Below are 11,364 nucleotides of genomic sequence, written 5' to 3' on the forward strand. Positions count from 1 at the left end.
AAAATTCACAACATGTAACTGTGCCTAACATACTGTTTTATGCCAACTTAAAATAAACGCATAGTAACCAATTCTTCTATCGCTTGCTGTTAAAACATATAGCTTATACTTTCATTAGAGATTCAAACTGGAGTACCTGTTCTTTCATGATACGTTAGCAGTGCTTGTTTCATAACAGGGTGTTCATACAAGCTTTTCTGTATGAAATATTTGCTCTTTCAGTTGGAATACTCAGAATCTTTTGAGGGGAAAAAAACATTTCTCTTTATGCCAATTATTTGCCCAGGCCTCTCAATGTGTAACAAATGCTTTGCATAGAAAGCACATTTTTCACAACATAAATTTTTTTCTGTTTGTTTGTTCTGTTTTGTCTTTCCACAGTAGCAGTTCAGTGAGATTGTGATCCATATAATCCAGTGAGCTATATAAACCTTGCAGAGTTCTCAGATTTGTGTAAAAGGCAAACACAATTTTTAGAAACTAGAGTATTCATTCACTGGGATGTATTTCTCTTCAGCATCCCTCTAATGAAATACATTATTTCAGCAATGTCACAATGATTAAAACAACAAAACTGTAGAATTTGGCTGGTGTTTTTGGGCTCTGCACAACACCGCTTCCCCTGAAGTCAGTTGATTTCAGATCTGAAGAACGCTGCTTCTGTATCTTTTCTCGCAGAAGTCCATTTCAGTAATCACCATGTAATCACTCGTTCACTGTAAACACCGATACAACTACATGACTGTTCCTTTTACATTACATGTTGTTTTCCCTGTATTTACAAGAAGGATATTTACACAGTTATTCAGATGATACATTGCACAATTTTGCATAGGAGGTATTTTCTACATGGCTATCTATTCTAAACATTTTGTGCTTTATATTCTACTTTGAGGTTTCTGGTCATCAGCCATAACTAAAAATGAGAATGTTTAATAAATTATATAAATAAATAAATAAAGCCTCGCTTACAAAAGAAAGATTTGTCTTAGTTTCTGTGATATCAAAGAGAAAGTTGGTGGTAGCCATCACTGCAGTAGTATTTGCTTATTTTTGGCATCCATGATTGTGTACAAATAAACCTTTTTTACATGCATTTAAATAGATGAGTTAGGAAATACGCACGTAAGATCAAAAACTTCATCTGTTTAGATCATCATTCTGCTTCTGATCTGGTTTGGTTTATATTCCCTGTTTAAATATTTGAGAGGAACTCGAATGTAGGAATACACATATAGTTGGAATTCATTTGTAGCCATTTGTGCTACTATGATTTTCTATATTCATCTGCTTATGGTTTTTTTCTTAATTATTTTGTGTATAGTAATTAACTGAAGTGTCCTGGCAAGCTCTCCTGGTACAGAAAAAAAAAATCCATTTGGATGCTTACATTTATCATGCAACAGTTCTAAATCTTGTATTTAGAAAAATGGTCAATGTCTTTTTCTGGCCAGGGGCTTGAAAAAAATCTTAGATTCCGGATGTGTGAAAGCTAATAGCAAAGGAAAGAAAGAGGTTTTCCAAGGCAAGTTGCTCTTGCAGCATGCTTATTTTAATAAAGTAATTATGACATTGTCATCCCTTCCTTGCCATAACATTTCTCCCTCAAAGTCCACCAGCCCATGTTTCCTGGCTCTCATCAGAATCCCAACAACCTTATCTGAAATACGAACGTATCTCTCAAAGAGTTCCCCAAAAGTGACTTGGATCTTGCCATCACGCCGTGGCTTAGCCATGGTTTCAATGATGAAACACAGATCTCTAATCTCCCGGTGAATGTGAGCCTCTGCTCTCTTGGCCCTTTCGGCAGTTTTGGTGCCTTCCTTCGGCCGGCCGTAGCCTTCATCTCCTTTGTGCAGGCGTGTGGACATGGCCAGCTCGTGGTCAAATTCTTCGCTGAAGGGATTCAGCTTCTGTGTTATGATGTGCTGGTCTGCCCATTCCTGCCATCTGTTCTTCAGGCTGCTAACAGGACTGTATTTCCTATGAGCTTTGATGCTTCTTTCTTCACTGTGCTTACTCATACTGGAAGAAACAAAAGTGGCGTTTCAGCTTTGCGTTTCATAGTAACAGTTCTGCTACTAATCTTTATTAATGTATATGGATATATCATTTTCTGGAGTAGATGCTAACCACCAGGTGGCATGTTTTCCCCAGCTCTAAACTAGTTCTTCAGGAGTTCTTAGTCCACATTTCAGGTGGCACTGAAAAACAAATTCACTGACAGCTTGATTTCATCTGTGACACCACCTTATAGCCTAGATTTGAGTCCAGAGTTCATATTTCCACTGGCAGGGATACAAGGCTGAAAGAAAATTGAGGCTGCTAATCTTCAGAGATCTTAGCTGATTTTGTATTTGTATGTGTGTGTAGCAGTATTATATTGCTGAATGGCTGCAGGCAGGCAGATTGTTGATGCTCTTTCCTCCAGTGGCCAACATCATGTTGCAAGAGTTATAGATAGTCTGAGCTAGTTTTTGTGCTGTCCGCATCTTGTCACTGTGTTGATACAGCACTCACCTAGGGAGTGTATTGCTCTGTGGCTATGCCAAAGTAATTTGTTTTCTAATATTTTTAAGCCCCAGAAGGTTGTATTGAAACCACCCCAGTAATATCTGATGAATTTTAATAATAACAGAACAAAACTACAGATAGCAAAACATTGCAAACTTGCTGCGTGCTTTGTTTTCTACTAAGCTTGTTGAAAGAGAGAAGGTGTATGGTACAGATGTCCCCTGTTCAGGTCTGTGCACCAGAAGGCTGCCAGTACTAGGCAGTGCTGGTGCAAGAAGTCCAGACACCTAGTGCCTTGGGTAGAAGATCTAGGAGAACAGAACCATTCTTTTCAGTTCTGGAGTTGCCACTCGCTTGGCTTAGCTGTATTGAGAAATTGTACTCAAAAGCTCCAAAAATACCCTTCACCGTCAATATGGTGAAAAGCACAAGAAGAATTGGGCTGCTCCACTGTCTTGCTAAGGAGCATGACCTCTGAGAAAGTCCTGAATCTGCAGTTCCTCGGGTAGAGAGGAGAATCTGACAGTGAGTGAGAGGGCTGAGCTCTGTAAAGGCTTTTTTGTAACTTTTTATTTAAACTGTCTAACAAGTATTCTCACCTTTTCGTACTGAAGCCTTTATTTCTCTTTTCAAGCCTTCTCAGTGGCTGAGAAAAACGCCATCACACTGATCGTTTTGCTTTTATCATGCTCTGTGTGGGTTTCGAAGTTCTGTGTTGTTAATCTTTTAATGCATTTGCTAGTTATAATTGCCAAAGTGCAATTTTCTTCATTCCTTAGCTTGCTGATGAGTTAATGTAATAAACTGTCATAGACTTGAAATCATTTTTTTCATGTCTGTACAGCACGTAACAATGGATTGTGGATCCAAATTGAAGATTGTGAGCTTTAACCCACTGTAATAAGTCCACTATGAGTAACAAGTAACCTGCATTAACAGGTTACTCTTATACAAAGTGATAACACTAATTGCATCCTGAACTTGCAGGAGCATCCATGTCCTGCACTCCCTACTGTCTTGTTTATAGGAGAAGAGCTTGAATCCCTTTTTAATGTTTTGAATTTCATTTTTCTGCTGAATCCCTTTGACTCCTAAACAGAAATTAAATAGTACTTGTTAAGCCTGTAGAAGTTAATATTCACTCAATGAAGGAAGCAGCCTGACTGCAGTAAACATTGCAGCTGGAGGTCATGAAGGTGCAATGTGAAGGGGAAAAATACTGGCACAGATGCGTGTTGTTTTTTTCGTTTTCCCTTGGGATATAGAGTAGAAAATAGGAGATGTGCTTTAGCAACCGTATACTTTTGGGCTTTTTGAAGATTAAGCCTAACTGAAAGGTTCATAAAAGTGACAGACTGAAATAATGTATTCTGAGGCTATTAAAAAAAAAATGCATTAAAAAAAAAAAAGTAGTTAAAAAAAATCCAGTCCTGCTAATGGCACAGTAAATAAGGAAAATGGCTCTTGCAGACTTCAGTGGAAGAGAGAGCAGTAACTGATAGGGTATTACTTCTGTCATTTTCACCTCAGTGCTTATCTGTTTTCCCCAGGTGACAGACATACGGAGAAAATATATGTAAGGCTTAAAAGAAAGATAGCTGTTTTGCCCCTACTGTAACGTTTTTACCAAGCAATTGGTTTTAATTGGTTTTATTTACAGGTAATATGCTGCAAACATATCCCCTTTCCCCTCCACTGTCTGCATGAAATCTTTGTTTTGATGCTTTGTTTTTGTGCTAATTTTTGTCAAAGGACAGTGCACACAGGCTCTCCCAAGAGAGAGAAAGACTTTCAAGCTCTGGATTACTGGAGAGCTTTTCCTGTTTGACTATTAACCATTTGTTCCTTCGGAGAGGTGACTGGTCGGTTACACAGCAAAGCATCAGGAAGTGTCCTGGTGCCAGCTTCTTCCCTCCCTGCAGGCTTATCAGGCCAGGCAGCTCGGCCAGGCCTGGCCCCAGCTGCAGTTACCTCCCAGCCCAGCGAAGCCTTAGCACACCCTGACCTCAGAGGCTGTGCCTTCCTTTATCACACATTTAAAGTTAGATGTGTGAGGTTGTACACCAGAACAATTCAGGCTCGATCATACATTCATGCCTTCTATCTGTACTCTGCGACATCACGGAGTTTGTGAAGCAGAGCAGAGGAGCAAACCGTGCAGTGTCTAACGGCTGCCTACAGCTTCCCCTCGTGAGGCATTGGACATGTGGACCTTTTCATCTTTTGCTGAGAAGAGCATGATGAATGAGTTTGGCAGCTACCCTCTGGCAAGTCTGACGCCAGCACAGCTGTTTGTAGCTGTCTTCTGGAAAGGTTGTTCTGCCAGAGGTCTCTGGGAAAGCAAATGAGAATTTCTACCAGCTTCTGCTGTTCCTCAGCTGTCTTGGGAAACAACCCCAGGACCACATGGCTGTGGCTGAACCTTACTTGTTCATTACCTGGATTCCAAACAAAGCTGCTGTTATGTAGTAATCTTCAAGCACAGTCCTCTTATTGAAAGAAATCTTGCCCAGAACAGTCTGATACTATGATTTTGATTGCAACTTAATTCAAAATTCTCAGTGGAACTTGTAATAACTACTTCTGTAAGTAATAGATTCTGCTTATTGCTTTTTGTTCACACCAGTCATAGGCCTAAGAAAGTTTTCACAATGTTTGATGAACATACTTTTTTTTTTTCTGTTGATGATGTAGAGAAACCTTGAATTTGAAGAACCTATCGATGATTCAGAAGTTCTTTTTGTCAAATGATTTATAACATGATTTATAAATTATTTATAACATAGCATGAATCAAATCAATTCTTTGGAAGTAGAGGCAGGCTGGATGCTTTCTAATGCGTACTTGGGGTCCCAGCTCCTGTGATAGTTTCCATTCTTTGAGTTGGTGAATTCCAAATCCATGGAAAACTTCCAAGGAGAAATGGTGAACCCAGCTTTTGTTAAGATGTATTTAGAAGTAATTCCAGCAATATCTCTTTTGGACATTCTGTTCAAATTATGCCCAAGAATATTCACAGTTCATACAAAGCAAAATAATTAATAAGTAATTGGAAATATTTGCTCAAGAGTGTTTCTTTAGACTTGGTATTTGCAGAAATAGATGAATAGCTGTGGGTTCTTGATGTGGAAAATATGTTAATCTGAAATATGGACTAAAATCTTAAGAAATAAGTAGTGGCTTAGATGAACCCGTAAATCTAGTGTCAAATTTAATGACATTTCCTAAATATAACTTCCCACTTCTCTAATGTGTATAGTCAATGAAACCTGAGACTATAGTCAGATGTTACCAACTAGTCACTTAAACATAGATATGTGAAAGGTTTTCTGGATAGGTTGTTTTTGGTTTTTTGTTTGTTTTGCTTCACTCTTTTTCATTCCAGAGAATGCTTTCTCTTTGACCATGTCCTCTGAATTTTTTTTTGTCCTGATTTCATTTCCCTTCTCTCTCAAGGAATCCTGGTCCTGTGTCATGGCCTGCTGACCTAACCATTCCTGATACTGTAACAAAGGTATTTTACTTACAGAGATGGTTGTTTAATCTTCACAGGCATCACCTCTCGGTCATCGTCCTCTGGCTCAAGTCTGTCTTCTGCTTCCCCATAGCCACTGTCCTCTGCATCCATGCTGTCATCATGGCACTTAAACAGCAGTTCTCCCCTAGTTTCTAATTTGTCCTCTTCTTTATAGCCTTTGATCAGCTCTGATACTATGTTTGAGCACTTTCTCCTTATAGTGGGAGATAATTTCCCATTAAGAATTTTGTCAATATCATTTGATTCTTCTTTGAACTTGATCATCTCTGAGCTGTCATGGTTGTTCTCATATCTGCCACTGAGGAGGCTAACATCACTTGCTCGTTCATAGGCTTTACTTACAACAGTTTTCAGCACCTCTTTGCTTTTAATGTTGACCTTTTCAAGGGCTTCGTCAGATTCTCTTGATTTGTTTTCAGCATCTCTTGTCACTGATTCATTTGCTGAGGATTTTTCATTGTCTCTTCCTTGGTCCCTCTTGGTAAATGGAGTTGGCCATTTCTCAAAGGGTCTTTCTCGCACTTGCTGAGCTGATACGTCTCCTGCACTGGGGACCCACCCAGAGGGTTCTTGGGCTTGCTTTACACTGTGGTCACTTGCCCACTGCTGCCAGCCTCGGGCCAAACTGAAGACAAGGCTGGCGGTTCGAATCTTGTGGACAGCTCTTTTCACAGGAGTCGTGCTCGGCTTCTCTTCAGGAGCCATGTTGCTGTCTGCTGCCATTCTGGTGTTTAGCTTTCTGCTAAGCACCTCTTGAATGAACTTTCTGAAGCAAGTGATGTCCAGCAAAGAGAGCTGCAGAGGTTTAAATAGAAGCGGGAGCAGTTTGTGCCCATGGAAAATATGTGAAACACTTCTCACAAAGATATAGTATCCTCATCATGACGGAGTTCTTTTTTTAAAATGGAATCACATTTCATCACAGCAGATGAATGATGCATGGTGTAGACAGGGTGACACAGGCCTGCACTGGCACAGTGAGAAATTCACAGCTTCTTTAGGCTTTCTTCCCTGGGACTGCTCAGTTCCCAGTTTGTTGGTGAGCAGCTTGGTTTTCTGAAAGTGCATAACTTGGGTTAAAGATACTGAACAAACTGTCTGAAATGGCTAAATGTTAGGTGCTGTCAGTTGCTGACAGCTTTGACCAGAGAAGAGACCACTCAGCATCACAAGTGAAAGGTTCTCCTAGTGTGGGCAGGCTATGAATGAGACATTTTTAGATGCATTTTCTAAAGTGATACTAGGTGATTTCATTTTATTGCTCATATATCCAAGAAAATTAAGTTTGTTATTTTTTTAGAAGATACTTCTGTGCTCTGGTTTTTTCTTATTGTCTATTTATGTCTGTCTACAAGAAGGGCTACAAATATGGTAAAGGGTCTACAGGGGAAGACGTGCAAGGAGCACTGAGGCCTTTGGGTGTGCGCAGACCAGAGCAGAGGAGCTGAGGGGAGGCCTCATGGCGGCTGCAGCTCCTCACAGGGAGCGAAGGGGCAGCGCTGAGCTCTGCTCTCTGTGACAGCGACAGGGCCCGAGGGAACGGCATGGAGCTGTGTCAGGGGAGAGGCGGGTCAGGGTTAGGGACAGGTTCTGCTCCAGAGGGCGGTGGGCACAGCCCCGAGCATTTGGACAGCACTCTCGGACATATGATCTGATTTTTGGGCGATCTGCGTGGAGCCAGGAGTTGAACTCAGTGATCCTTATGGGTCCCTTCCAACTTGGGATATTTTGTAATTCCGTGATTTACAGTGTACCCTTGTACCCTTAGGGGGTCTAGGAACACTATCATGTTTGATGTCAGCACTAAGAATAAGTGAATCACTGTCTCTATTCTGAAGATTAATATAAAAAGTATGACTTGATTGGATGGATGAATGACCTAATTTTTATTTCAGGCTTTGAAAAAAAATAAACCATAACCTGTTTCATTTCTGACTTTTTTCAAGGGTGTTGTGTACCAAAATTACAAAAAATAGTATTATTTGTATGTTATTTACACAAACATTATGTTTAGCATTTGCAGTATCAAAAAAAAAAAAAAAATTCCAAGGAAAAATTGTGATTTCTTCATTCCAGAGGGCTTCCTGGAGAGTGGTCATATTTGGATTTATAAAATTATTTGTTTGGTGAATTGATACATCAACTGTTACATAATAATAAATAGACAATTTCTAAGTTATAGTCCTGTGGTATCTTATTTCCTAGTATAATGTTTCCTAAATGGGAAATGAAAATGGCATTGCTTTTTCCATTCATCATACCTTGCAACATAGCGGCTGACTTGCCATGTGGCAGTCAGGCAAAGTGAACTTGAAGGAATTCTGCTGGCCTCACCGGTGGTGTACCAGAGATAAATATGGACTCCTACTGCTCTGCTTTTTTCTCTTCTCTCTATTAAAGGCTGGGCTGTTGGAAGTAGGTTAGATCATATTTAGTTTCTGTTTAATAATAAAAGGCTTGATCATACCTTTGACTTCTAGGCAGAATTTCTCATTAATCTCTTGGGTCATTTCCTCTTCAAAACTGATGACATAATGTAGGTTAGCGTTGCTATTTGATATTTACTCATGCTTTTTTTTTTAGAAAGAAATGTATGACCTCAGTATACTGTACAATCTTAGCTACTACCAGCTGCATCATGATTCTGAAATGGTATTGTGAGATGTACTGGTACAACCTGATTAAGAAGTGTGTGTTATGAATGTTTATTTTACTACTGATAAAGACTAATCAGAAATTCTTGTGTTTAAAAGCACACCTGTGCAGGCTTGCATGCATACAGAGTGATGCATGTTCCCTAACTGCTACAGAAGATGAAGATGAAAGAAGAGTATAATGCATTTGCAGTGTAGGATATAATTTCCTATGATTCCTTGAGGATAAAGGTGGCCAAGGCTTTAAGAATGTGTTGCTACTAAATTGCAGTCTATTTTGTTCAGATTTTTTTTTTTACATTTGGCATGATGAATCTGATTATTAATGCCTTTTACAGTGTTCTTGCAGCTTCAGTCACAGAGTCATAGAATGGCTTGGGTTGGAAGGGGCCTTACAGATCATCTAGTTTGAACTCCTGCAATTCATAAATGTACTGTTTGTACCATTTTTTTGGAAACACGAGCAAAAATAACAGATAAGTTTAAAGGAAACACAGTGAGCACATCCAATTTGTTGGAGAGTTATTGCTATTTGTTTTCACGTGGCTTCCCAGTTAATTTTTTACTATTCCAATGAATTTTGCAGATGTGACAAAAATCAAAATCAGCGTTGCATCTGCTGCAGTCGCCCATCCATAAAAGGTAGCTATTTTTACTATAAAAACAATTAAGGTCTTTTTAATGTAGTTTTTCGAATCAAAATTGTTTGTACCTGTACCTGTCCTTGCTGAAAGGCTCTGCTAGGTTTATTACTGTAATTAGTGTTGAGGTTCTTGAACGTCTTTACTGTTATGCCATCTTTGCAAGTAGTTGTCTTGAAATTCATAGTAATAAAAAAGCATTCCACTCCTTAGGAAAGTTTGGAAATTCCCATTTCAAAGATTTTCTTAATAAAGATAATTTCTTTTTTTCTAATGGGATTGGCTTTGATGTATTAAAAATTGTCTCACAGACTTAATGCTTACAAAATTCAGATAAATGGCAGCAAAAAGGCACAGACTATTGATACTGAACACCAAGATTGCAGATCTAAACTACTATTAAATCCAGTTGCGTGACAGTATGTTAAACAAATGTTTAGTTTAAATATGCCACTATTTTAAGCTGAAGTTTTAACATCGTAAGCCAATGAAACTTTAATATAATTATTCCATGACAACTAAATTTATTATATTTAATTTTAGCGAGTATAATCATGACTTGAAAGTATTTAATGGCATTGTTTTTATACAGTGATATTGCAAGTGAGAAGTAAATCATGAAAAGAGTGTAAGTAAAGTTTGAGTCATCCAGTCATTCATATTTTGTGAGTCAATTGCTTATGTTTTACTGCAGTAATTTTTTTGAACATATATATTTATATATATTATATATATATAAATTTTCATTCTTAGTGACCAGTGCTACATCTGAATGTCTGTGCCTAACATCCATACTGGCACTTGTAGAAGCCAACAGCCAGCTATTAGGGCATGACTCACAGTCTGTGCTCCAGTGAACAGCAAGACATGGCACAGTGACTATGTCATGGACTTGAGGCACAATTTATTGCAGAAGGTGTATGGGAGGAATAGTGTCTGGAGCAGGTAAATAAATGAGTAGGCTTGACAAGAATAAGTTCCATGCAATTTTGGAATTCAGTCTCTTTGACATCTTGGGACAAGTCTTCTCAAGTTCCTAGATCTCTGTTGCTCCTTTTGGATTGCTGCATTGCAATCTGATTTCCCGAATCCAAACTCATGAAGGACCAGCTGAGAGTTGCCACTGTTAGCAATAAAAAGTTGAGCTTTTTTTGTTGTTGTTGTGAGGCTGTTGGGTTTTTTTCCCCTATGTTAGTTGTTATCTGTAGTTACATGTTTTTAAAAGCCATAATGTAGAATATTATTATGTGGAGTAATGTAGAATATTAACAATCTTTGAGGGGCTGGTTTGTCTTTTTTTTAATAAAGATACTTATTTTTAGAAAAAGGACTTTATCCTTCTTTCGTCATTTTTCCTTCTAAGTACGTAAGTTATTCAATGTTTTTGAGGCCTCAAAACAAGGAATTACATTTTCAAACAGCTGTTCAAAGATGCTCTCTTCCTCCTCAGAGTCAGTGGTGAATAACAAGATCAATCTGTGTTTCATGGTTAAATATAACCAGCTGCCATTATCAGTAAGGAATTTCAGAACTGAATTTCCTTTTTGTCATGACACTGGTGAAGTATGCTGTGTCACAACACCATACATTGTCAATGATTACAGAAAACCTGTGTAATGAGAGTTATGGATTTCTTTATTTTTAGAGCTTGTGTTGAACATATCACTTCTAACAATAGTAATGAGCAAATATGCCTCATTCAGTGTGCAGTCTTCTCTATAGTGCCGTTGTCTGAGTTCGAAGAAATGGACCATTTTTATGCCTTTAGACTGAATCCACTTTTTTTTTTTAAACTTAAAACAGCTAGGCATTTGTTGGTGCAGTATTTTACATTGGCATCCTTTTATGTTTGCATTTAACTTTTTTTTTTTTTTTTTTTTTCTGAGATTCTGTTGAGCTGAGTCATCTGTCCCTCTGTAATAAACATGGATTCTTGAATCTGTGTTTGATTATGTATAATTTCAGGATTTGATTGTATGAGAGACCAGAATTTACCCATCATGCCAGCCCTCCTTTG

The 11,364-nt window shown here is 38.5% G+C and overlaps 1 protein-coding gene across 1 annotated transcript; it reads right to left on the reverse strand.

Annotated features, from left to right (window-relative positions):
- On the reverse strand, window positions 820-10,668 carry ABRA (actin binding Rho activating protein). Its single transcript, XM_021389342.1, has 2 exons — window positions 6,042-10,668; window positions 820-2,025 (listed from the first exon to the last, which is right to left on the reverse strand). The coding sequence occupies exons 1-2, from the start codon at window positions 6,773-6,775 to the stop codon at window positions 1,548-1,550; spliced, it is 1,212 nt and encodes a 403-aa protein (XP_021245017.1). The 5' UTR covers window positions 6,776-10,668; the 3' UTR covers window positions 820-1,547.

The sequence above is a fragment of the Numida meleagris genome, chromosome 2, assembly GCF_002078875.1.
Source record: "Numida meleagris isolate 19003 breed g44 Domestic line chromosome 2, NumMel1.0, whole genome shotgun sequence".
NCBI classification, from domain to species: domain Eukaryota; kingdom Metazoa; phylum Chordata; class Aves; order Galliformes; family Numididae; genus Numida; species Numida meleagris.

Bases quoted from the DNA above. Each gene is read 5' to 3' on its own strand.
- ABRA (XM_021389342.1), bottom strand. From the start codon at position 6,775: ATGGCAGCAGACAGCAACATGGCTCCTGAAGAGAAGCCGAGCACGACT. The intron at 2,026-6,041 runs GTAAGTAAAATA...TGTTTCTTCCAG, and splicing joins AAGATTAAACAACCATCTCT to TATGAGTAAGCACAGTGAAG.